Source organism: Platichthys flesus, chromosome 10, assembly GCF_949316205.1.
Source record: "Platichthys flesus chromosome 10, fPlaFle2.1, whole genome shotgun sequence".
NCBI classification, from domain to species: Eukaryota; Metazoa; Chordata; class Actinopteri; order Pleuronectiformes; family Pleuronectidae; genus Platichthys; species Platichthys flesus.
The window spans coordinates 6,239,365-6,265,924 of NC_084954.1; the positions used below are offsets into that span (position 1 = coordinate 6,239,365).

General features: G+C 41.3%; 2 protein-coding genes and 5 gene segments (V, D, J or C); 4 read left to right on the forward strand and 3 right to left on the reverse strand.

The window, feature by feature from the left end:
• The window catches only part of LOC133961797 (Ig kappa chain V-III region MOPC 63-like), a 43,073-nt gene extending 21,564 nt beyond the window's left edge, over positions 1–21,509 (forward strand). Inside the window, 2 exon segments of the V gene segment in view lie at positions 20,151–20,188; positions 20,963–21,509. Coding sequence covers positions 20,151–20,188; positions 20,963–21,285 — 361 coding nt within the window.
• Positions 1–26,560, forward strand: part of LOC133961800 (Ig kappa chain V-III region MOPC 63-like) — an 80,826-nt gene that overhangs the window by 35,085 nt on the left and 19,181 nt on the right.
• The window catches only part of LOC133961803 (Ig kappa chain V-III region MOPC 63-like), a 92,952-nt gene that overhangs the window by 24,628 nt on the left and 41,764 nt on the right, over positions 1–26,560 (forward strand).
• The window catches only part of LOC133961801 (Ig kappa chain V-III region MOPC 63-like), an 84,231-nt gene that overhangs the window by 23,337 nt on the left and 34,334 nt on the right, over positions 1–26,560 (reverse strand).
• The window catches only part of LOC133961798 (Ig kappa chain V-V region MOPC 21-like), a 67,163-nt gene that overhangs the window by 9,836 nt on the left and 30,767 nt on the right, over positions 1–26,560 (reverse strand).
• Positions 506–6,790, forward strand: elavl1a (ELAV like RNA binding protein 1a). Of its 2 annotated transcripts, XM_062397151.1 has the most exons (5): positions 506–1,949; positions 2,482–2,585; positions 3,151–3,313; positions 3,447–3,672; positions 3,931–6,790. In XM_062397151.1, exons 1-5 carry the CDS (start codon positions 1,781–1,783, stop codon positions 4,253–4,255), a joined length of 987 nt encoding a protein of 328 aa, XP_062253135.1. In that variant the 5' UTR covers positions 506–1,780; the 3' UTR covers positions 4,256–6,790. The 2 variants fall into 2 exon arrangements, with proteins under 2 accessions (XP_062253135.1, XP_062253136.1); XM_062397152.1 differs by lacking the exon at positions 2,482–2,585 and having other exon boundaries at positions 1,816–1,949.
• On the reverse strand, positions 7,602–16,962 carry slc1a8b (solute carrier family 1 member 8b). Its single transcript, XM_062397150.1, has 11 exons — positions 16,645–16,962; positions 15,388–15,467; positions 14,458–14,673; positions 12,658–12,700; positions 12,362–12,575; positions 11,539–11,638; positions 10,168–10,401; positions 9,858–10,052; positions 9,643–9,777; positions 9,410–9,560; positions 7,602–8,405 (listed from the first exon to the last, which is right to left on the reverse strand). The coding sequence occupies exons 1-11, from the start codon at positions 16,807–16,809 to the stop codon at positions 8,259–8,261; spliced, it is 1,680 nt and encodes a 559-aa protein (XP_062253134.1). The 5' UTR covers positions 16,810–16,962; the 3' UTR covers positions 7,602–8,258.

The following is a 26,560-nucleotide window of genomic DNA, read 5'->3' on the forward strand; positions in this document are numbered from 1 at the left end:
GATCCACTTTTTGACCGGACGGCATAAAGACAGAAACGCCGGAACTGCAGATCGCACAAGCAAGTGTTTGTCTCGTTACATGCCGATCATTTCATAACGGTAGCAGCTTCCTTCACATCTGGCTCATCCGTGCAGCAGATGTGAGAAATGAAAAGCTGTCAAGTGTCGTCCTGAACGTAACCTGCAGAACATTATGTAAGCATTTTGCAACCTTGTTGAACTTATTCTCGAAGAAACGAGACAATAGTGATTAAAGACCACTCCTGTGTCCTGGGTTTCTGACTACTAAATCAGGAAAGCCCATTGAGCTTAATGGTTGTTGTCTGGATATCCCCCCTGACGTTTGTGTTTTGTTTATGTCCTACATTGACTGAGTTGATTGATTTCTTTTTTTCTTCTCTGTTATCCCTGTTCAGCCCCAGGAGCAGTGAAGTGTCTTAATGGCAGTTCGTCGAGGAAACATCAAGTACTTGAAAGTGAGTCTGAGATGCGAGTTTCCATTACAAACCATATTGATTTGATCAGATGTTCTGGTCAGGTGTTGAAAGAAGAGTTGACTCCTCATGTCGTGTTATCCTGTTAAAGATTACTTCATACCTAGAATTAGACACTGAGATGGCATTAGGAGAAATCAAAAAATAAATATGCATGTCAGCCCTCCACCAGCTTTGCCCATGTTTACTGTTTGAATACAGGACTCTCATTCATCCTCTTGGGCGGTGGATCTTACCCACCAGAATACACAATCACAGCCCTTCTCCTGCATGAATGGGACTCAGTCAACTTGACCACCGCACTTGTTCCCATTTCAAACCTGATCCCAACGCAGCCACCAGTAAATGTAACGACCAAGACACCCGCATGTTGGGGGAAACTGAAAATTTAACAGTTTAATGAAGCAACGTTCCCCTCTGGCTCTGGAAAGTTTTCTTAACTAATCTCAGATCCTTCAGACTACATTGTGGGGCCACGTGACGTAATCGGTTACTTAGCTATAGATGGCTGTGACTCAGGAGGTAGAACGGTCAGCCACTAACCAGCAGGTTGGCGATCCCTGGCTCTCGAGTTTATGATGGTTTAGAATGAAACCACCATGGCATTTTAAATTCCCCTGTTCCAATTTTTGTCATTGCAGCCCATTTACTCACGCGCCCTCTCTCATTCAGACTCTTTTTAAGAACATGATAATGACAAGAAAGTCAAACTATTGAGTGGCAAGAAATAATATCAGCTTTAATTCCTTATTTATGAATGAAGCTGCAGCGGTACCTGTGTTGGATCAGCCAACTGCAACTTAAAGACCCCCCCTCTCTAACTTTCTGAATCTGCTCCTCCCGATCGTCTGAATCTGGGCTTTTGATTGATATAGATAAGCTAACACGTTGTTCTGGGTCAAAGATTTCAAATGGAAAAAAACATTTAAACATCATTTCAGATATCAGTGATGTAAAGGGGTTGTTTGAGGTAGCAGGGTGGACAAAGAGTGTAAATTGTAGGACATGACTGTTCGCTCTATTCTCATTTTGTGCTGCTGCCAGCAATTGACTGTGAAGTAATTAGTTTGAATTGATTTCCTGTATCATCTGCCCGTCTCTTTTTGCATGTGTAGGTGAACCACAGGCAGCTTTTGGGATTGTGTGCCTTTTGTTTATTTATATTTTTTGAAAGGCTTTTTGGTAATTTTCAATTTGAACGTAACCTCTGCTTACTCTGCGTGCTTACCTTGCTTTGTGTCCTTTTTTCCCCGACCCACCTGGCCGACTTGCGGGAGGTGTATGACATGTCGAACGGTTATGAAGACCACATGGGAGGGGATGAGGGGAAGGACTCCAAGACCAACCTGATCGTGAACTACCTGCCTCAGAGCATGACGCAGGACGAGCTGCGGAGCCTCTTCAGCAGCATCGGGGAGGTGGAGTCCGCCAAGCTGATTCGAGACAAAGTCGCAGGTACGCTATGCTCTGAAGCGATAAGACCTGTGACAAATGAGCACGCCGCTTAAACCAAGATTTTGTTTAAAATGGCAAAGGTTTCCTGTTTCACACTTAGCAAATAACCAGATACAAGTGGTGGCAACAGCCTCTGAGTACATCAGTGGTGTTCCAGCTTTGTGACGTTTGGTTAACCCTCATTTTCAAATGAAGTTGTCTTTACTGGCAGGATATATTCTAAAGAGGTGTATCTGACTCCTTTCTTCTCTTTGATTTTAATAGAGTAACTAATTTCCAAAAATATCCCAAATTTATTTTCCTGATTGAGTTGGGTCCTAGTTTCTCTCAGCTTTTCACCACCACAGACTTGTTTTTATTTATTCCAACCAGCCCAGCGCTGTTTAACTGTAGATGGTTTTGCTTGTTTGTTCAGAACTAGCATGCAATGTTAAGATTTGTTTTTGTTTTTAAATATTTATTTGTTTGCAGCTTTTTTTGAACGACAACGTTTTTTTGTTTTATTTTATTGTTTTCCTTTTTTTTTCTCTAGGCCACAGTTTAGGGTACGGATTTGTTAACTATCTTAACCCTAGTGATGCAGAAAGAGCTATCAGTACACTGAATGGACTAAGGCTACAGTCCAAAACTATCAAGGTAACGTGCAATAAGGTGTTCTACAATTCTCAAACCAAAGATGTCATGTCATATAACTCTCCTGTGGCTCCTGTGCTGTCCGCTAACTAGCTAGAACATGTCAGCCCGAGAAAGTGATACTGCTTTCACAGCTCACTTACTGCCCTACCTGACATGTCTGTTGAGTTTGACTTTAATTTGACTTATTTGATTTCTTACATATATGTATTTGAAGTACCTTTTTTATCAGTTTTATTTCATCTTTTTACGTTGCTGTAATGTTTCTTTATGCTTCTGACTCCACTCATTTTTGCTCAGACCTAAAACATCACACCCAAAACTGTTTTAGTGATCGGGTTCTTTAAGTTTTTAAATGAAATTAAAGTGTTTATTTTAGTAAATAGACAAAACTCTTCCGATGATTTTAACTAATGAACCGATCGATGTACTTGTCCGTGTAAATTCCAATAAGTTGTTTAAAATGTCAGTAGTTTGATAGATTTAATTTCTTTTACTCTTTTGGTTACTTTATGTTTTACAAGTGTCTCAGAGTTGTAATCAGGGGATTGTTTGCTCTCATCACCAGGTTTCATTCGCTCGGCCCAGCTCTGATACAATAAAAGATGCCAACTTGTATATCAGCGGTCTCCCAAAGGCCATGACCCAGAAAGACGTGGAGGACATGTTTTCATGTTTTGGGCACATCATTAACTCCCGAGTACTTGTAGATCAGGGTACAGGTGCAACAGGTGAATGACGTCCTTGCTTTTGAAAATAAAATTTTTAGAAATGAAAAGTAGCTACCAGAAAGCAGCTACACTGGAATGTAGGTATGCTCCTTGTGCCAGAACAGGCTGTGACCAGCTGCACTCTCGTCCCCAGGTGTGTCCCGCGGCGTAGCTTTTATCCGGTTTGACAAGCGGGCGGAGGCAGAAGAAGCTGTCAAGAGCCTGAATGGCCAAACACCACCGGGGACCGCTGAGCCCATCACAGTGAAATTTGCCGCCAACCCTAACCAGGCGAAAAACACACAGCTCATTTCTCAGCTCTACCACAACCAATCCCGACGCTTCGGGGGGCCCGTGCACCACCAGGCACAGAGGTTCAGGTGAGGCATGTTGTGACATTGAGTAGGACCCGATCTTTTGCAAGTCATATCCGAAAACTAAATAAACTTATAGTGCACTCAAGAAAATAAGGAAAAACATTTGTTGAAAGAAGCATAGTTAATTTATTTGTAGTAATACCATGCTTGATTGTAGATATATAACAGAATAGTTTCTGCTTTAGAGCCAAATGAAGATTTAATGTTCTTAGCCCAGTGATTAACAAGCTCCTGGATTCATTGAAATTCATCTTATTCCAGGTTTTCCCCCATGAGTGTCGATCACATGGGTAGCATGGGAGGTGTCAGCGTCCCCAGCAACCCAACCTCCGGCTGGTGCATCTTCACCTACAACCTGGGCCAGGACGCCGACGAGAGCCTCCTGTGGCAGATGTTTGGCCCCTTCGGCGCCGTGACCAACGTCAAGGTGATCCGAGACTTCAACACCAACAAGTGCAAGGGCTTCGGCTTCGTCACCATGACCAACTATGAGGAGGCGGCCATGGCCATCGCCAGCCTGAACGGCTACCGGCTCGGAGACAAGATACTGCAAGTGTCCTTCAAGACCAGCAAGGGCCACAAGTAGAGAGAGCCGGACAATCGGGTGTAGAGGAGACGGGGGGGAGGGAAATGACCTGCACCAGGCTTTTATTTGAGAGAGCTAAAGTACGAGTTTGCAAAGTCTGGCACATCTGTTTGGGTTTTAGTGTACTGCGAGTGAAATGAGACTCTTCTGCACCTTTTGTTACTGGTCTAAGGCTGACTTAATGTTTTTTTTGTTTGTTCTGTTTTTTCTTATCTTTGTTCTCATTCTTGTGGCTTGAGGACACTCAGTGGGTTTTTTTTTTAGGGAGAAGATGTTGAGTGCAAAAGCTACCCAAGATATCTTCAAGATAAAGTTCGAAAAATCAAAAAATCTGAAATACTGTCAGTATCTGTTGCATGTTTAACTGTGGGGATTAGAATAAAAGAGGCAGGCGATGGGTGCACTGAAAATCCAGAAGCATAAAGAACGACCTGCAAATAGTTTTAAAAGTGTCTAAAATTTAGCGGACAATTATAAATCTGCAGACGGGGAAACCACATTTGGCAATGAGCTGGTGGTTGTTTTCTTTTGGGGAAGAAGTGTTTTGTCCTGGATCCTCATCATAATTAGAAATAGAGGCCTTAAATGATCACCCAGTGACTCAGACTTCACAACCACTCACCGTCTGGAGTCAATCTAAAAAAAAAAGAAAAGCAAAGCACTTTTAATCAGTCTGTTCTAGGTTTCTATGTATATCAGTCATTGTGAAGTTGATCTACTTTTTCTCACCCTCCGACCAGATTAACAGTTTAAAACATGACGCGTCTTGGAGGTAGATGTTTTTTTTGTTTATCCCTGTGTAAATTGAATTTTTATTCTAAGTTGCATCGCAGTGGAATCCTGTGAAAATGATGAGTAGGGAATTGAAATGGACCAAAGACAGGGAGAGATTTGATCCTTAAACCCCAGAGCAGATTTCCACGAGGTAAAAATCACACTTTTATTTTTAAGGAGGTACTGAGGTTATATCTGATGCTGACTGAGAGCAACTTCATTCATGCTCAGTTTGCCGTTCTATTTCGTTTTTACTTTGATTGAGTTCTTTTCTTTTCCTTTTAGAGCTTTAGATTTGTATTCATTACAATGTAAGTTACAAACTTGTTTTAATGCGTGCTAATCTCAAGTTTGGAGAGAGATTAACGGCCTTTGTTAATGATTACAGTTTAGACCTGCTTTTATTTTTCTCCCTTTTTGTTTTGGTTGTTTCACTTTGAACATAAACCATTAAATTTTATTTTGTTTTGCTGAAAGTTTTGTTTGTTTGTTTGTTTCTTTATCTTTTTATTTCTTTTTGAATATGGTTTGCAGTTTTCTTTTTCTTGTAACAAATCTGCGGCACTGATTCACAAAAAAATCCCTGGTCCAGCAGTAACTTAAGACTTTGGGACTTCAAATTGTTAATTGACCAATATTTAGTTGAGATATGGTGAATATGACTGCACAGACATTTGAAGGAAAGTGATTGTCTAGCAGACATTTCGTGAAGCAACATTTCGGAGGAGTTAAGTATTAAGAACAATTGAGCTGTAAGTGTTCACTTTTTGGTACAGTTGTCTTCAGCTGCTGCCGGTTGTATGTTGCGATGATTTTTTCATCATATGGCTCAGTAACTGTAGTGTGTGGCTGTTTGTGCAGGAAAATGTTTGATATTGCAGCAAAAAATGTTACGATTCAGACATTTAGACTCAAAACCACTTGCTTGATTACCGATGCGAATTGCACTTTTCTCGAATTGTCCATCTAGCAAAGATTACTGGCATAAGACTACTATTTTTTTTTTTCTTATAGTGATAACTTTGTATTAGTCTTAGTCTTGTCTCTTTCTCCAGGGTGGAGAATTAGCATCGGTACTGAATTTATCATTTCAGATTTAACCTGACCACAGAGGAACCTCTCGATGGAGCTACACGTAGCAGATGATTCCTGGAGACAGTTCCTGCTCACACTTTTTAGGATTCACTTTTAAAACCATTATTTTCCCAGCAATAATACACCTGACACTTCATGAGCTGCTTATTTAATCGATTACTTAAAGGATATATTCTATTACCATCACAGCTTCAGATTTTGGTCTTAAAAGTGCTTTTGATTTAGTATTCTTCGTGTTGTGTGTCCATCCTTAACTTTGTGCAATACTTTGTGACTTGTTCGAAGCAGGCGAAAGGAACTTGTTAGTCTTGAACTGTCATGTTTCATGATTTCTTTTTTTTCTACTGACGTTCTGGTACTGTTTAGTTTTCTCAGCAGTCTTGTTGGATTTGCATGAAAAGATGCAAGTGACATTTTATTTTTTTCAAGGGGCAGTCGGATTAAACTGCATTCCGCCTTAATTCTTAAGTTTTTAGTGTCTTTTACATCAGAGGAGGCCCAAACGTTTATTTGACAATGTTTGCGGTTACACTTGTTGAAGTGTTTTTAATGGATTCTTGATATTTTTTGTGGGGTTTTATTTTTTTGCTCTTGAACGGACACTAAATTGAACACCATTAAATGTCTTCTAACATTGGATCATTTCAATAAAAACGTGGTGCAATAGCATTGTTGTAAGATGACTATATTACCTATTGTTACCCATATTAAAAAAAATCCTTTTCCCGCCCGTTTCTACGGGTCCACGCCCCAAATTTCCTGCCCAGGCTCCATCCTTCCACCAAGTTTTGTTAAAATCCTTTCGGTAGTTATTGTGTCATACTGCTAACAAACAACCTCAGATGTTGGTCCGGTCGGAACCTGTTATTGATTTCACCAAACTTCTTAAAAAGACTAGTAAGGTGGTCTGATGTAAAACCCAATGGAGATCACAGAACCGTCTTGTATAAAATATTTGCAGACAAGTTATGTAGTAAGAACATAATAAAGTACATCACTACACGTGTGCAGAGGAGAGGGAACAGGATTCCAACCCAGCTCCAACTCCTCAGCCACATCCACCAGGACTAGTCAGGCTTTAAAGAGATTCTGTTCATTTAAATGTGTTGTTTGAGTTGTAAGGTAAATAATATGACTGTTTTTTGATGAGATACATTATAACCAAGTGTTTGTTTAAAAAAAAATCTATATGTGTTGAGCGAATGTGGTCCTCAACTTCAGACGACACCATGTTCGAAAAGTACTGCTGATGGAGTCGTTACTCATCCCCAGACAATGTACATAACATTTAATATATTAATATCACATGACCACAACTTGAAATGACAAATGCTGCATATTGTAACTTTACACCATCTTTTAGTGGTCAGTTGTGACTCTTCTAATCGCTCTCGAATGCCTGGTAAAGGCAGAGATGCACTGATCTGAAGCACATGTGACTCAAACACATCACAAAACTTTCAGGACAAAACAGAAGTTGGAGCACGGCAGGTTTTTATTAGAAAAACAACACAAAATCAAATGTATAAAAACAAATACTCTTAAAGTGACTTCTTTGTACTATAATGTAAATATGTTTTGTGAGTGTTGCTTTAATAACTATACATAGACAACATAAAGGTTCAGCTCAACAAAATGAATGTGAGTCATCTTTTACTTCCGATTTGCTTTCAAGTCAGTCAGGCTCTCAGTTTCATTTTCAGAACTGAGAGTTAAGGCAACTCAGAACCTTGACTTAAATCTAGATCTGTAGTGGAACCTCATTAGAAACAGGCCCACTGTGATCATCTAACTGATGCACATGAATCATGTAATGCATGTCGCTGCAACACAGTAGTGAGATTTCATCTGAAACTTAATGTGTCTCCTCACAACCCATCATCCAGTCACAACTGAATAGACACACATACAATGAATGTCAAGTAATGGAGGGTTATTTTTTGATTTCGTCATGGCACCGGCAAAACTCCATTTACACCGTCTAACTCCGACACCAACACACTCAATCTTTACTCTCATTTAGGATGGAAACCCAACTTGGATTGTCAGGGCCTCGGACTTCAGCCCCTTCCATTCTGAGAGGTGAATCTCCGTAGAAGGCAGTATGACTCGCTGTCCGTCTGGTGGAAGCGCTTCAGACTTGGCAGAGGTTGTAGCAGGCCACAGGCCTCTCCAGCACGTGGTCTCCGTCCACCTCGAACACGTAATCGCAGCGGTGTGTGATCAGAGGGGCATCGGACATCGCCACGCTCTGATTCCCAAAGGAGATCACTGTGTCTCTCTGTGTGGGACATGCAAACAGTGGAATTGGATAATGAGTCAGGGCTTAAATCAAAAATGACATTGAAAGTTTATGAAATTGCTATGAAACTGGAAATCATGCCGAATACAATGTCTATGTTTATTATTTTGTAGATTGCAATCACATGTGCAACCATTCTGATGCATCTATAGGTACACGTGGAGTCGTGGATTATCTGACAGTAACACACAGTTACACACCTGTTAACCTGTCAAAATGCTCTAGACTTCTTTTAACCTGCATCGCAATTTCTCATTTCAATCAAGCATCGCAACATGCTGATGTCAGCATTTAGCTGAAAGCAAGTACAGCTGTGTATAAAGATGGACAACATCTCCATTTCCTCCATGTACAAAATGAGACTAAAATATCTGATACAGATATGGTTCGGCCATCTTGAGCTTTTGACGTCATCACGAGTCAAATGTCAATCATGACATTTTATCATATTTTAATAGCATCAAATAATAATTAAAGCCAAAATTATGAGAAATTATGAGATTTCAAAGAATTAAGTCGTAATATTACAATAATTATAAGCAACAAGTGGTACCCATGCTTTCAGAATTCTAAAAATATAATTTATTTAATCTCGCTATGAAATTCCTGTAGGTGGCCCTAAAACTCCATTGTATAAAACTACAAAAACTTTGTTTGTCCAAAACATATTTTAAGTGTAGTTTGACTTTTTTAGTTTGGTCAGTGACTCATTCACTAACATGGAGAAGGCGGAGGTTGTGACGTAAGCAGCCTCCAGAGGATCAAGATGATTTGGCTTTACTGTAGGGAAGCTGTAATGTCATCCATCTTTGGGCCTTCTATGGTACAGCCTTGCAAAGATGAATGCAAGACTGGAGACATAATTCGCTTTGATAGTTGTTCTGTATTTAATCATATAGAATAAATGCTTCCTATATTCCAGCAGTTTTCAGGAGCTTCATTTTGCAATCTTAAACTGGTCAAATAGAAACTGTCCTTCTCACCCGTGTGGGGCCACCTCCGTTGTTGTCAACAATGGTGGCGAGTTCTGTGGAGGTGTCGGCTGCCTTCTCAAAGTCCTTCTTACATAAATGAGCCATGATCCCAGCAGCTAAGGCATCACCAAGAACGTTGATCATCGTGCGGAAGCGATCGCTGTGAGAGAAAAAAAAGAAATGGAAGAAATCATTTACCCAACAATGCTCCCTATGGCGTGTCAACTTTCAGCGGAACTCACAGAACCCAATCGATGGCCACGATCAGCGAGATGTCAGCAGGCGGTAACCCCACCGAGGTCAGGACAATCACCATTGTAACCAGACCAGCCTGAGGTATCCCAGCTGCCCCGATGCTGGCTGCCGTCGCCGTTATACTGACCAGAGAAAAGAGTCAAGTTTGTTAGACCTTTCAACTCAACCAACAAGTCATAGGGAGTTCTGTATCTATTCTCACCTGATGGTGACCAGCTGGCCAAAGTCCAAGTCGTACTCGTTGACCTGAGCGATGAAGATGGCCGCTACGGCTTCGTACAGAGCTGTCCCGTCCATGTTGATGGTCGCTCCCACTGGCAGCACAAAGCGAGCGATCTGCCGGTCCACTCCGCAGTTCTCCAGAAGACACTTCATGGTGATTGGCAAAGTGGCCGAGCTGCAGGGGAAGAAGAGAAAAGACGTGGAAGGAGGTACTCAGCGAACAGACTGGGCCATGTCTACATGTCTGGAATATTAGAAATGAAATCACCAACAGATCTCTCTGCTCTTACCTGGATGACGTGGCCAGTGCAATGACAAGAGCCTGCAGCAGCCCTCTGATGAACGGGAAGGGGTTTTTGCGGGTGAAGAAGAAGTAGAAGAGCGGCAGCAGGATGAGGCCGTGCACAAACAGACCAGACAGGACCGTGATGAAGTACATGCCCAGCTTCTCTCCCAGGTGGGCGGGGTCGTGCATGTCCAGAATCTTCCCGGCCACAAGGAACACAATACCGAAGGGGAAGTACCTGCACGGAGGACCAGAGAGAAGAGGATGTGTTCGATGGTGTATCTGAGGAGAAGCTACCCTGTAGAGTTTTTGAAAAGTGGCACCTTTAAAGTTTTGTTTCGTAATTTAATTTCATTTGAGAGTCCGCCCCCTAGTCTTCAATGCACAGAAAAGTATTTCTTTATGGATGAAAGAGAAGCCACTGCAGTCATGGGACAAAGGCCAGTTTTGTCGTTGCGCGGTTCTGTGGATTATTTGTCTGGAGCAATATACCACTGCTTTAAGATTATGTTTCTTGATCATTATCAATATAAATGGATGTGTTTGAATGTAATAATCAACCCATCTACATTAATTTAACTCGTATGTTAAACTGGCTGAACAGGTTATGTTGGATAATGTAAAAGGTATTTTTTGAATGGTAAGAACAGATTTTTCCAAACTGGTGTGGAAGAAGTTGGCTGGCCTGTCCCTGACCCCATCTAAACGCCTTTAGATTTAATTGGGACACCGAAGCCTTATCGTCCAACATCAGCAGCTGACCTCGCTAATGCTCCCGTGGCCAAAAGCCAGCAGCCGGGCCATAAGAGAGGAGGCAGTTATATCAGAAAATGAATGCACACGAGTTTAGAATGAGACATCACAAATGTGAGCAGTGGTGGGATGTGTAAAGTACATTCACTTTGTTATTGTACTTAAGTGCATATTTTTCAGGTATTTTCAGGTACTTTTAACTTTTACTGACCTACAGGACGAACAAATATTGATGCTTTCTTCTCTACTACATTTTTTCGAGTGAATAATATTTCGGAAGAGGTCCACATGCTTCATACAGTCATATGTTATACTGTGCAGTGTATAATACACAGTTTGTATGTACGATTATATAACAGGGCTCCTTGCTCCATTCGCACAAATGTAATCTGAGGTGACGCTAGTGTGAAGCAGTTCACTTCAGAAGCCTACACTCTTCCCTGAGTTGTTGTGTGAGATTTATTTTTAGAAATAATCCAGCTCTGCTCAGTGAACTTTATGAAGTCTGTACATAGTGTATCTTTAAAAGTGTGTTTGTGTGTGTATGTGTGTTTGTGTGCGTGTGTTTGTGTGTGTGTGTGTGTGTGTGTGTGTGTGTGTGAGAGAGACACAACAAACTTACCACATCGCTGCGTTAATGATCTTCATGACGCACTCGTTGATGCACTGACACACGTTGACGAGTGGTGCGCCACGCTCTCCCATCTTCCCCAGCAGCAGACCTGAGATGTGTTTGTGGTGAGTAATCATAGTGACTCTTTGTAACTGTATTTCTGTCTGTGATTAATGGTTAATATATCAATTACTCATTAGTTAGAACAGATGGAAGAGCAAAACTTTAGATTATGAAAACCTCCCCCCTCTTTAATTAAACAAAAATCGGAGAAGTAGACCTATCTTTCTTCTTCCATAATACTGTGATGACAGTTTAGATCTTTTTTGTGACCCACAGGAGAAACTCTGCCCTTAGGTTGGGAATCATCACACCACACTATCACTAAAATATAAAGTAGTTTAAACTCTGCATACACTATGATGCAGCAAAGAATCTAATATAAGGTCATATTACTACTGAAACAATGTATTTTTTCTTCTGCCACTGGTTGAAAATGAGTTCATAACCCCACAATGGAAATTACATTATCTATTTTTATCTGAAAGAGTCTCGTCAATGGAGCAAAGAGCCAAAGAGAAGACGCATCCCGTTGGAAGGAGATAAAAAAAACTGACAGGGGGATTTTTCACAACCTGGCAACCCAAAAGTTGTGGTAGCTATGTGCCATGAATGTAATAATGACGTACAGTATGTATGACCTGTAAAGCTTTATTACTAGTTAATGGCACCGTTGGTGGCCACTTCTAAAGGTGCAATTGAAGCTGACACAATAGAAAGTAGAGTTCTGAAATGTTATGCTGTGACACAATGTGCTGAGTGATGGCCTTACCCATGGTGGCCGAAAAGATGACGATCCCCAGCACGTTCATGCCCTTGCTCGTACTGGGCACAATCTTATACTTGATGTCGGGCGCAGGGGTGATCTCCAGGAAGACCGGGTGGCCCAGGCGAGGGTTGTGGTAGTCGGGCATTACGTACACATAGTTGGCCTGGGACTCCTTTGAATCAGAGCTTTGCACGATGGGCACCAAATCTGTCCGGTACTGAAGAACAGGAGAACAAGCACAGAGATCAGTTAATATGTTTATTAAGGAGTGTGTGAGTTTCCTGTTTTTGTCCACTCACCTGCTGAAAAGTTGCCTCGATTAGATTTGACGGGATCATGTTCCTATAAAAGAGAGCACATAGACAAATGTCATAGCATGAATGGAACGTTAATTGAATGTAAATTAGTTTGACTAATGCTGCTAACAAACAGACAAACAAACACCACCTCCTTGACAGAGGTAGTGAGGATTTTACAAATACAACAAATCAAATCAACCGAAAATAAACTACAACGCACTCAGTCGAGCACATACCTCCAGCAAGGAGTCCACTCGTGAAACCACATTAAAATTCACAAGATCCAGAAGAAACCACAACCTCCTTGCTAATGAAGGTAATGAAACCACCTAACAGCAAAGAGGAGCTGACCTATCTCCACTTTGAGCTGCTACACCAGTAAAATGTTGTTTTGTGAACTTGATTTATATTATATAACATCATAACACTCACAGGGGCCATTTCCCCACATGGACTACCTCCTGATGTCTTTTTATACAGCGCAGGAAAACAGAGACAGGCCTTTAATGTCCAGCCTCATGTACTGGGAGTGTATTTGTCCAACATGCGTCAGGGACACTGAACCCCGGAAGCAAGCTCGTCAAACACACGTAAGAGGACTGAAACAGCAACAGAGACGCGTCGGCCACAGCTCTCTTAAATAATCAGGTTTAAGACGCAGGTATTAGTGGCTCTCGGACATGGCCACGGCAGTAAGCCCAGCTCACCTCACGCTCCCCAGAAGCAGGCAGGCTCCGTCTCGCTCAGCGTAACAGTGCATAAGGGAGAAAGTGCAGGCTTAACAGATCACAATTAAGTGGTTCCCTATTCTTAGCTGACCTTCTGCATTGGAATGACACTGCGACTATCATACAAGCACTTTTTTAAGTGCAAGATTTTAAAAGACAGTCAAGAGTTCAACATCACATGTGCTTTCACATTTCAGTTTCATTTTTCTAGTATTTCAAATTCAAATCTGTTGCCATTTTATTTGTTTATCGCACTTTTAGAAATCTTCAGAGGAGGATTTTATAATTTTTCACAACTTTTGGTTTGTTGCAAAGCTTACTAACGTCGGCTCGCAGGATCAAACTCATCCTCTGAGCCTGTGTGATTAGAGGTTTTTCCAAGATGATGTTGCACTGCACCATCTTAATCCTGGAAAATGCTAATTAGATTGAGTGGAAAACCTTCAATCTCTTGAAAATCCCATGACGGGGGGGTCTCCATGCACACTCAAAGAGTGAGGGTTGGTATCAGTTTACCAAGAAGATTGTGTCTGAAAATAGTGTCACTTTCTCTTCTTAATGTTTCTGGAGCCGAATCCTCTGGAAAAACAAGACTAAATCAGAATTAGTTGTTCATATCCATGCTAGCTACGTATCTCAATGCCATTGCTTGGTCAAGACGGACATTTCTCACAGCTAATATATATAATAGAGAAGATTGAAATTTGGTTAATATATTCATGGTGCCCAGAGGATATTCCTACTACCTTCCCTCCCATGGGGTTGACATATGTGCTTTTTACATGGAGTTGGTATCATCAAGACGACCCCAATTTTCCATTTAGTGCATTCGGAGTCAGAGTCTGCTCCGGTCGATTCACATTTGTGGCTTTTTAAACAGTCTCAGCAACTATTGGACGGTTTGTTTTGACATTGTCACAATATCAATTCTTCTTTTTGGGTTCAACTTTTACGAGGAGGTCAGAAGTCAGGTGTAGAGCAGATTAGGACTCATTATCTTGTCACTGTGGTAAATCTTGAAGTCACAGCAACACCATCATGACGTCTCCTCGTCAACGTGACAAATGTTTACCTGATGAGGTCCAGCAGAGCGTCAGCGGAGGTCATCACAGGCCCTGAACTCGCATGGTGACCGTCTTTCTCGGAGCCCGTCCCCGGGTGAATGATGAGCACCAGCACGATGCCAACGATGACGGCGATGAAGGTCGTCCACAGGTAGTAGGTGATGGTCAGGACTCCGAGGCGGCCGCTTGCCTTCGTGTCCATGGCTGACAGGCCCGACATAAGACTGGATGGCAAAACAGGAGATGTGGAAAAGCCTTTGTTTAGGATTAAATCATTTTAAATCAGACTATTATAAGAGTTGCACGTGCTGATTTATTGTTCATTAGCAGCTTATCGAAATTATTTTGGGGGAATTATCTATAAAAAAAACCTTCCAGTCCAAACAAAAGATCAGTTTGGAAGAAAAAGAAACAAAAAGACGTAATCATGACTTAATTTTGGGCATTTCATACGAAGAAGAATCACATAATGCAAAGGTAAATTAAATCAGTTTCAGATGTATTATTATCAGATTATCTATAAAATTAACAAGTTTGTTACATTAGACTGAACACACTGGGAGAAGGAGAGAGTGATGTTGAAAACAACTTTCAGACCAGATTCAAGGTCGCCAACTTGTCTGAACGCAGCATCATAAACCACCAGCAGATCTCTCCCGTCCCAAACGATGCAAAACGCTGTTACACAAATGACATCATGCTCTAAATTGAAAATCCAGCTCTTACTTTGTCACTGGACAGAGTCAGTATGAGCCTTGTATATAACAAAACAACCCGTACTTATGTTAGGTAAGGTGTGGTTCATGGTAAATCTCTCAGTAGTGATGCATTCTCCTCTATTTTCTATCTTCCTTATATCTTACCGCTGATAGAAGGTGAGACGTTTATTCTAAAGGCTTCAGAACCAGTGTTCCCGATGCAGGTGGTGCTTTTCTTACCTGGAAGTGATGAGCGGCAGAATAAGCATCTTCAACATCCTCATGAGCAGCTCTCCCGGGAACGAGAAGTAGATCTTGGCCTGGGTGAGAAGCAAAAACGTATTTCTACATAGAAAATAATTTCCCTTTTGCAGAGTTTAGCATCATATGATGATCAAATAGAATCCCAAGGAATCAGGACTTGGGACAGTTTGTGCATTTCAGAAACATACTTACAACATACTACAGCTTACGGTGTTAGTATTAATATTATATGATATCTTTTAAAAATACTGTTGATATTGTAAAATGTACTTTGAGTCTGATTTTACATGATAATATCTATACTCTCTGATGCACTGACAGAAAATGTATCTGGATTCTAATGTTTTTAATGAATCAATAAGGACTAGATATAACCCTATTTTAAATAATTTTCCCAAACAATTATAAATTTTCCTTATTTGTTTCCTTTGAGTGTTGCTTGTGTCTCAATATATATATCACATGCACTTTATATTTGTTTATGTCAATATTTATTTGCCTCAATAACTTAAATATGATCAGGAAGCTGTCATCAAATGAAAGACATCCAAACATTTAAACGTGTCTATTAATCACATTAAGCTCATTTCTAGTTAATAACTGATTCAACCTGGTGAAGACATAATTGTTTGTATTCCCAACAATAAAGACAGGTAAACCAATCCTCTTGAATAATCCTGTTTGTGTTTCACAGTTTGTTTTGTTGGTCAGCAGATGAAGATGCTTTTTTACAGGATGTGGTCAAAGATATAAGGTCGAAGGTCACATTTCTTAGTACGCTGGATGCTAATCGCTGACTAAGTCTGTTTCCAATTAGAGCTTCTTACGTCACAGTATCATGATAGCAGGATTACATGTGGCCTCCAACGGGACATTTAAACAGCTCAAAATCAGGAGAAAAAAACTAATCGATGAACTTAATAATGAAATGATAACATGAACCTTTTAAACCTGCAACAGATTATTTTGGGTGGAAACTGACGTGTTATGACAGTTGCCTTTTTTACACAAATTTCTGTCTATTGCATCTCTTTTAGCTCAGTTTTTGGTCTCCTCCTCCTTAGGGAAATATCAACTATGTGTAGCTGACAGCTCTGTAGCAACTCCTCGGTGTCAGAATATTGATGATGGCAGCTTAAACTCTTTCTAAGCGTCCTCTGGCATCTCTGGTTGTTCTGTTGTACCTGATACTTCACATCCTCACTGAACATCCATCCATCTACTCATCCATACCTGTGTGGACAGGTTGAATGACCTGAGGAGGAACCCGAGCACGCAGCCCGTCACCACAGCAAAGACGGAGAGAGTCAGAAGGCCATTCCTCTTGCAGTAGTCCCTCACGTACTCCCTGAATTTCCTTGAAAACATTTTCTTCATGCACTTCTTCAGCCCCTCCATCCTGATTCAGGATCGCTCCGTGTCCCCCCCCCCTCCCCCCTGAGCGGCTACAGATGTCCGGATCTCCCGGTTGAGTGAGGTAGACCAGTGTGTGTCCCGTAAGATCCGAGGCGGAGGACAGAATCAGATCCAGTGGGGCTCCTGTCTCGCACTGAACGAGCTCACCCAGTCTGAGAGAGGAAGCGCAAACTAGTTGATTCCTGGTAAAGTGCAGCCTCCAAGGATTATCCCTATCCAATGGTAACAGTCTCCTTCACAGCCACTCAGGCTCATTTAAGAGGCTCAAGAATAAGGCACTGATAAGCTCCTCCATGCATAGATCATTGTGAGCTGTCACTACCCACCCCCAAGTCCTCCCATTCATGAAACATGTGCTCGCACTTTGACCTCTAAATTAACCTTCAAGTGGACCTTCACAGCAGGAAGGTTTGAATCCCGGCTTTGACCGGTCTGTGTGGAGTTTGAATGTTCTCCCCGTGTTTGCGTTGGTTTTCTTCGGATACTCTAGCTTCCTCCAACCGTCCAAAGACATGCAGATTGGGTTTGGATCCAGACTGGAAGTAGGTATGAATGGTTTGTCTCTGTACGTTGGCCCTGCGATACACTGGTGTCCCACGTACCGCCTCTCTCACAATGTCCGCTGGGATTGGCTCCAGCTTCCCCCGCGCTGTTTCAAACTTAAATTGCGTTAGATTTTTACTATGTTTTTAAATCAGTTTTTTCTTGCTACTTTTTTCTCCTTTCATTTCTTTGTTTTGATCATAGCTTCAGTTATACACTTAACTTGGATAGTATGCAAGAATCCATATATTCATATATATATATAGAGAGAGAGATATGTGTAATTATAAGGTACTTCCTTTTATTTTCTTTCAGGTTGCGCAGGTATATGTAGGGCAGTCGTAAAGGTAAGACACCACAGCATCCGTCCTCTGTGTTCAGGACATGTCCTAACACTTTGTAGTCCTTCTGATCTGAGCGTGACGTGAGGCTGTGTCATGTGCTCAGAGGTCAGGCTGTGTACTAACAGGCCTTAGCGCCAGGACTTGGCATTTTAGCGGGTAAATAATTCCTCTCTGGCCTGGAGAAGCAGCCATAAGCAAACCTGAAGACCCCAGCGTGACCTTGCACCATGCAAGGTGGTGAGAGAAGTGTGTTGGAGGCAAATTACCACAGGACACTCATTTGGGTTACCTGCACATTTTCTCTGTAATATCCCAGAATGAAATAGGCAAAGCAATATAAAAAAAAAAAAAAAACAGAATATAAGGAACTGATAAAGCTGTGAAAAGAAATGATGGCAGCCGTCCAAGTCGTCTGTGTTATTCTAGTCTGTTGTTTGCCTCCCTCGTTAATTCTGTAGTCGCCATTCGTCTGCTGATGTCACTGTGTCCGTCCTGACCTGGGAGCAGATCCAAACCTGACACTGTCCCGTGCAGCAGTGTCTGTGCCCACGTCACCTGTAACCAATCCAATAACACTTAATCCTTGCCTTGAACAATGCACGCAGCAGCATCAAGGAACAGAATAAAAGAAAAAGGACACTTTATCTCTGTTTATCTCCGGACCAAAATAGGAATTCTCTATCCATGGGCTTAAATTAACAAAGAAGCCCCTCAGTAACCCAAATAAATACTTAGGTCTGTTTGTTTGTTTGTCAACGCGATTAAGGAAAAAACTACTGAAATGATTTCCACAAAACTTGGTAGAAGGATTAGACAGGGGCAAAATAAAAATGCCATTAAGACACTCAGATATTTAGACACATAAGGGATTTTTCATTCTCATTCTTATCATAGCGAGATCAGGCTTTTAATGACATTTATAAATGTGGTTTGAAATTGGGCCATATGAACTTTAGTTGAAGTACTGCATTCTCGTATTACATGCATTTAAATCATCTACATGTTGAGAAGCCGATGTGTATAATAAGTAGTATGGCCATCTTACAACAATGCTAATATTTCAAAATCTACAACAATAACATTGAGCTTTTTGTTTGGACTGATGTACGGTGCCAGGTTTGGTCAGTAACTTCATAGCGGGAAGTGAATGAGGAGAAAACCAAACGTTTACAAAAAAAAGTGTGTGTAGGGTTTGTTTCAGTTGTGTTTCGATTCTTGTGCTTGAAGACTTGTGTTGTGTTCACTGGACCAGTTATTCTCTGTGAAGCTGCAGCAGACCAGTTTCACTTCAGTCAAACTGAGGGAGGTTTTTGTACGGCTCTAAATCACTGTGTGAACTTTCCATCACCAAGAGTACCGGCACAGTAATAATCTCCAACATCTTCAGCCTGAACACCTCTGATGGTTAAGGTGTAGCTAGAACCAGAGCCACTGCCACTGAATCGAGAGGGAGTTCCTGAATTAAGAGTTGATGTATAGTATATAAGAAGCTTGGGAGCCTGTCCAGGTTTCTGCTGGTACCAGGACATACGATCACCATGACTGTCTGTATAAGCTCTGGGGTTGGTGTTACAGTTCAATGTGACAGTGGATCCTGGAGTAAATGTTACGACTGGAGGCTGAGTCACAGTCATCTGGCCGCTGCATCCTGCACACAAACACAAATCATACATTAATCAGCGGAGGTGAAGAGAGAGAACAGGCAGCGCATCACGTCTGAAATGTTGCTGAGTGACTGAACCTGTGAAGCTGCAGCAGGCCAGCGTCCAGATGAGGAGGGTGATGAGAGTCATGGTGGTTGTGGTGGACTGACGGGTCTGAGTCCTGCAGAGTTGGAGTCACAGGACTATAAAGCTTCTCAGTTCAGTGGAGGATCAGCTGACGATGCAAAGCCTCCTCTCTATGGAAATGATTCCTCTGCTCTGAGCGGACTGAAGGTGACGTGGGACACAAACTCAGGAGCGTTGCTGTTTGGATTTACACTAAATATGAAGAAGCAGAATTGAGGGTCGTCAGCATCTGGATTCAAATTGTGTCACTTTCATTGATGCAAATATGTGTATTTCATTCACCTTGAATTACAGAGTGAGTAGATGTACAATAGGATTTTTTATGAACATTTTGTTTTTATTTTTTTGAAGCATCCTGTTTGTTTTACAGCTTTCAAATGATGTCAAATTATTTGTTCGAAATATTAATTCAAGACAAAGTTAAATCGACTTTTGGTCTCTCAATGCTCAGAAGTAACAGAAATATGAAAATGTTTTTATTTTAATTATTAAATCTTGATGAAACCTCAAGCCACATTAGCTCAATATAAATATTCAGTGTAAATTGTGTAGTTTAACCAGAAACAAGTGACTCTTCAGTGGACAGACTGTTGTTCACGGTGCAGGAGGTTTTTGTACGAGCACCTAATGAGTCTGTATCACTGTGGTACACTTTCGGTGGAGGAACCAAACTCGACAAAGACTGTGAGTACCAGAGATTTTTACTTTGTGAATTGGTAACTTTTATGGAATAATATACAAGAATTTGATCAAGTTCAGAGATTGACTGGCTGATAATTTTGTTGAATTTTTATCAATCTGAGGTAATCTCATATTCTGAGAGAAAGAAATGTAGATCAATATGTATTGGTTGTAATGAATTTATGTAGATAAATACATTTATAGAAACATACTAATGCAAATGTTTCTATTTTCATGTACAATGATGATTTTTATTCACATGTTTACGTTTTAAAATAGAATTTGCTCAAGCTCAAACTAAATCATAAACTGTTTTAAATTGTGTAGATTGAATTGATAAAAAATATTTTGAAACAAAAATCAGATGTTGAACACAAACTGGATTTTATCAGTAGATGCAGCTCAGCTTTGTGTTCACGCTTCATGTGGTGAAAAGGAAGTGAAAGAAACAGACGACAAAGGTTTGAACGGTTTTCAAACCAGTGTTTCAGCTCTGTGAGATTAAACAGAAGAAAATCATCTCAGGGACGAGTTCTTCACTGTCACATGTTGAGAAACAGACGTGAAGACGTCCACAATAATCATCAATAATCATTATCAGTGAACCTTCTCAGCCACATTGACACTTGAACCCTGCGGCTGATGGTCTGACACTGAGTGAATGATGTTCAACAGTAGAAGTTCTTCTGTTTCATTTGATAACATACAAGAAATCACCTGTACATCATTTTCCTTCATCTTCATCCCTTTGTCTTTTCTCCCCTCTCTCTCCTCCAGTGGGTGTGGTGCGGCCCACCCTGACCCTCCTCCCCCCCTCCAGTGAAGAGCTGAAGCAGGGCACTGCCACTCTGGTGTGTATGGCCAGCGGGGGGTTCCCCTCAGCCTGGAGCCTGGGCTGGAAGGTGGGGGGCAGCAGCAGCTCCTCAGGGGTGTCTCACACCCCGGGGGTCCTGGAGGGAACCGGCCACTACAGCTGGAGCAGCACCTTGAGCCTCCCTGCAGACCAGTGGAGGAAGGCGGGCTCAGTGAGCTGTGAGGCCAGTCTGGACGGACAGAGCCCTGTCACTCAAACCCTGGACCCTGACCTCTGCTCGGAGTAGAGAGACGACCGGATGGAGTCATTGTGCTCTACTGTGGGTCTGTTTGATTTACATGTGTTCTACTGCAGCTCTGCATGTCTTCATGTCTTTTCTTCAACTCATTATGACAGTCCAACTCTGTATTGTGCTACTTTCGAAACAAGAATAAATATTCCATGTTCTCATGTCATTTGTTTTTCACATTTCTATTTTTACTTTACTAAAATAAAATATATCATCACCAACATCTGCTTCTGTGTTCTATTTTCTGAGGCAAAAAATTATCTAAATCTGTGTTTTACTTCTACTTAGACAGTAATTTCTCTTGTGTGGATCTGCATGAAAACCATGTTTCTGACTTCTGAGTTGAACATTGAACAAAATGATTAAAATCACGAAAGTATCACATTAGTAGTTTGTAGGACTTTCCTCATAATTCATATTATTGTCAATAAGTGACAGAACTAAAAGTTTATAATGAAACCTCAGAAATTAAAGGGAAATTAAAAATATAGCATAACAGTTAATTAGATATTCTGTTCCCTCCATGTTCTGATGTGTGAGTGCTTAATGGTAATGCAATTTTGAATCGCTATTCAATGAAGTGTAACAGAATCTAATGACAATTAGAGGCGATAAATAAATATCTGGCAACATTTAGTCTTAAAATGAAATCAATAAATAACCACACTTCTTTCTGATTACTCTGGTTTTAAACTTGCAGGATGTGCTGGTTGTATGAGCTTAATGTGTTTTATAATACATCGTATATATATTCTCAGTCTTTATTGTAGTTTTCTGTTAGAACTCATTCTGTAGAGCAACTAGTTGAGGCAGGTTTTTTACGATACAGCTCCGTTTACAACACGTGCAACTCGGCCGGTCAACGCAGCGTTCACTGCTCCATCAGAGAATCACCATGAAAACTCATTTGTGGGACTCCAGGGCCGTTTCAAGGGAATTTAGGGGCCTCCGGCAAAAGGGACCTGGGGACCCTACATTGACCCAAACAGCCTCCTACAATGAAACACAAGAACCACATCATTACAATCTTCAAACAAATATTGTGTAGTCAAACTTAAAAAGGTGCAGACCTGTGGGTCAACGTAAATGAGAGTGAAGTAATAAAGTTTAACTTCACCCATTCACATTTAAAAGTTCTAGTCATCAACTAAATATCTAAAATGACAAATTTGGTTTCATAGAGCTTTTTTCTTAAATTTGTGAACATTTAAAACTGTGAGTTTATTTCAGTTCTGTTTAGCTTCATTGTCACTCTGCTTGAAGACTTGTGTTGTGTTCACTGGACCAGTTATTCTCTGTGCAGCTGGAGCAGACCAGTTTCACTTCAGTCAAACTAAGGGAGGTTTTTGTACGGCTCTAAATCACTGTGTGAACCGTGCGCCATCATGACTACCGGCACAGTAATAATCTCCAACATCTTCAGCCTGAACACTGCTGATGGTTAAGGTGAAGCTAGAACCAGAGCCACTGCCGCTGAATCTAGAGGGAGTTCCTGTATATAGAACTGATGTTTGGTATATAAGAAGCTTGGGAGTCTGTCCAGGTTTCTGCTGGTACCAGGACAAATAATTAGTGCTGTAAACAGCGGGGTTGGTTTTACAGGTCAGTGTGACAGTGGATCCTGGAGTAAATGTCATGACTGGAAGCTGAGTCACAGTCATCTGGCCGCTGCATCCTGCACACAAACACAAATCATACATTAATCAGCGGAGGTGAAGAGAGAGAACAGGCAGCGCATCACGTCTGAAATGTTGCTGAGTGACTGAACCTGTGAAGCTGCAGCAGGCCAGCGTCCAGATGAGGAGGGTGATGAGAGTCATGGTGGTTGTGGTCGACTGACGGGTCTGAGTCCTGCAGAGTTGGAGTCACAGGACTATAAAGCTTCTCAGTTCAGTGGAGGATCAGCTGACGATGCAAAGCCTCCTCTCTATGGAAATGATTCCTCTGCTCTGAGCGGACTGAAGGTGACGTGGGACACAAACTCAGGAGCGTTGCTGTTTGGATTTACACTAAATATGAAGAAGCACAATTGAGGGTCATCAGCATCTGGATTCAAATTGTGTCACTTTCATTGATGCAAATATGTGAACTTCATTCCCCTTGAATTACAGAGTGAGTAGACGTACAGTTGGATTTTTTTATGAACATTTTGTTTTAATTCTTTTGAAGCATCCTGTTTATTTAACAGCCTTCAAATTATGTCAAACTTCTTTTCGAACTTTAAATTCATGACAAAGTTTTATAACTTGTTGTTCTTAATGTTCAGAAGTACCAAAAATGCTAACAAATATTTTATCATCAAAATTATAAAAGTGCCGACCTGTGCATCCACGTTAATGATAATGAATTAATAAAGTTTATGTTCAACGACCCCCCCACCACCACCACCTCAGGCTCTTCTTACGTTCAGACTCTGTGTGACTTTAACTCTGAGGAGCAGCGATGCATAAAATTCATGCAAAAATACATTTGAGTGCACCTGTCTTTATGAAACTGAGAGGAAGAGGTGACGCTGGGTGAGAACATGTGGACATCACATGAAGGAACTTTCTCTTCTTTGACTTTGAAAAGTTCTGGTCTGCACACATGGGAGAAGTTTGTCTTCAAGGCTTTTTACCAGAAAACCTTTGAATGTGATTGTTGTTAATGGACTATTTCATCCCAAACCAAGAAATGTATCAACATCTGACCACGTGATTTTGTTTCCTCAACTAAATCCAACTGTGACTGAACACTGAAGCCAGGAAGCTGCTCTGGGAGTAACTCTCTCCCTCAGGATATCCCCTCATGTCTCTAAGTACATTCACACTGCCCTCTTAATGGCTGTTCACCGTCATCAATAACTCCATCATGGTGTGAGGCTGATTTTGTTTTCTGTCCTTGTTCAACCTTTTCATCACCAGGTACATCAGTCATTTCATGCAGCTCTGATATTAGTGAAAGAAGTAAGTAAGTACAAGTCATCTGACCTCAGTGACCCCAGGCCTCTGTTTTATTTAAGTATTCTCACCCTCTGAGAAAATACTCTGAGTATCAATCAGACTAAATGTGATGTGACAGTGGAGTTTACGAGTATCAGGCTCATTCGAATACTTTGTCAAACTCATTATGACAGTCCAATGCTGTATTGTGCTACTTTTGAAACAAGAATAAATATTTCCTTTTTTCTCTTAGACAACAGACTAATTTCTAATATACACTCATGCGAGTACCACAGTATTGTAATCTCAGACCATGCTCCCACATCACTAGACATACAGTTTCCCAATTACAGCCGCATCGTAAAACCATGGCGATTTAATTCACATTTATTATCTAGTGACCCCTTTGTAGACTTCCTAAGATCCAATATACAACTATTTTTTTAAATAAATGACACACCAGATGTATCAAAAGGAACCTAGTGGGAAGCTGTTATGGCATACTTGAGAGGCCACATAATTTCCTACACAGCGCACCTCAGAAAAATGACTAAGGCCAGAAAAGAGGAACTGTCACAGAAACTCCTGGAGATTGATGATAGCTACTCTATTAACCCAGACCTGCTCCTTTCTAAAAAGTGTTTATAACTCCAAGCTGAGTTTAACCTTTTCTCTACAAATGAAGCAGAATTGCAATTGCTCAAGTTTAGACAGCGATTTCTTTAATTATGGGACAGGGCTGAAAAACTCCTTGCCCAGCGAGCCAGAGCCGCATCCCCCTCAAGGCTTATTCACAGTATTAGGTCTACACCAGGCATTGTCCTTAATGACCCAAAATCCATAAATGAAACATTCGCCAAACTTTATTTTGATTTATATGCCTCTGACCACCCCCAGACCAGTACAGCCAGCAATCTAAAGCATATAGCATTGAGTTTCCTAGGGTATTCGAGGAGATGGTGGAGAATTTGGCCTATTCAGTTTCATCAGCTGAGATCATGAGTGCTATTAGTACTTTACAGAGTGGCAAGTCGCCCGGCCCGTATGGATTTACGGTAGAATTTTATTAGAAATTCGCCCCACTTGTCCCCACAGTCTTGTGCGATGTGTATGATGAGGCCATGTCTCTTGGCCGGCTTCCTCCAACCCTGACTAATACCACAATTACTCTTCTCTTAAAAAAAGATAAAGATCCTTTACTTTGTAGTAGTTTTAGACCTATATCTCTGTTGAATGTGGATTAAAAAATTCTTGCTAAGATTTTAGCCCTCCGTCTTCAGGGGGTTCTTCCACAGATCATCTCATCAGACCAAACTGGCTTCATGTTGGGGAGGCACCCATTCCACAACACCAGAAGACTGTTTAACATACTGAGCAGGCCCAGTTCCAGCACCTCAGAGGTATTGGTGTCGCTGGACGCTGAAAAAGCTTTTGATAGGGTGGAGTTGGACTTTCTATTTGAGGTGATGGAGAAATTTGGTCTAGGATCAGGTTTTATTTCATGGGTGAAATTGCTATACTCCACACAAGTAGCTTCTGTACAAACAAACAATACAGTATCACCCCCCTTCCAGCTCCACCGCGGCACAAGGCAAGGGTGTCCAACGCATGAACAACATCAATACAATCTTCAAACAAATATTATATAGTCAAACTTAAAAAAAGTGCAGAACTGTGCATCCGCGTAAATGATAGTGAAGTAATATAGTTGAAGGATCACTTCCCTCCCCCTCCTCATCTGACACAGACATTAAGAAGTTTTAGGTTTCAACTTAAAATGTGTTGCTATGGGCATTGTTTAGAGAATTCTGAACATTTAAAACTGTGAGTTTGTTTCAGTTGTGTTTAGCTTCATTGTCGCTCTGCTTGAAGACTTGTGTTGTGTTCACTGGACCAGTTATTCTCTGTGAAGCAGCAGCAGACCAGTTTCACTTCAGTCAAACTGAGGGAGGTTTTTGTACGGCTCTAAATCACTGTGTGAACTTTCCATCGCCAACACCACCAGCACAGTAATAATCTCCAACATCTTCAGCCTGAACACCGCTGATGGTTAAGGTGGAGCTAGAACCAGAGCCACTGCCACTGAATCGAGAGGAAGTTCCTGAATATAGAACTGTTGTTTGGTATATGAGAAGCTTGGGAGCCTGTCCAGGTTTCTGCTGGTACCAGGACATAACACTACTATGAAAACTGGGGTTGGTGTTACAGGTCAGTGTGACAGTGGATTCTGGAGTAAATGTCACGACTGGAGGCTGAGTCACAGTCATCTGGCCGCTGCATCCTGCACACAAACACAAATCATACATTAATCAGCGGAGGTGAAGAGAGAGAACAGGCAGCGCATCACGTCT

Coding starts and splice junctions, on each gene's coding strand:
- slc1a8b (XM_062397150.1), bottom strand. CDS start 16,809: ATGGAGGGGCTGAAGAAGTGCATGAAGAAAATGTTTTCAAGGAAATTC. Junction 10,402..11,538: donor ATCATTAACGCAGCGATGTG/GTAAGTTTGTTG, acceptor TCCTCCGTGCAG/GTACTTCCCCTTCGGTATTG. Junction 8,406..9,409: donor ACGGAGGTGGCCCCACACGG/GTGAGAAGGACA, acceptor TGTCCCACACAG/AGAGACACAGTGATCTCCTT.
- elavl1a (XM_062397151.1), top strand. CDS start 1,781: ATGTCGAACGGTTATGAAGACCACATGGGAGGGGATGAGGGGAAGGAC. Junction 1,950..2,481: donor GATTCGAGACAAAGTCGCAG/GTACGCTATGCT, acceptor TTTTTTCTCTAG/GCCACAGTTTAGGGTACGGA. Junction 2,586..3,150: donor TACAGTCCAAAACTATCAAG/GTAACGTGCAAT, acceptor TCTCATCACCAG/GTTTCATTCGCTCGGCCCAG.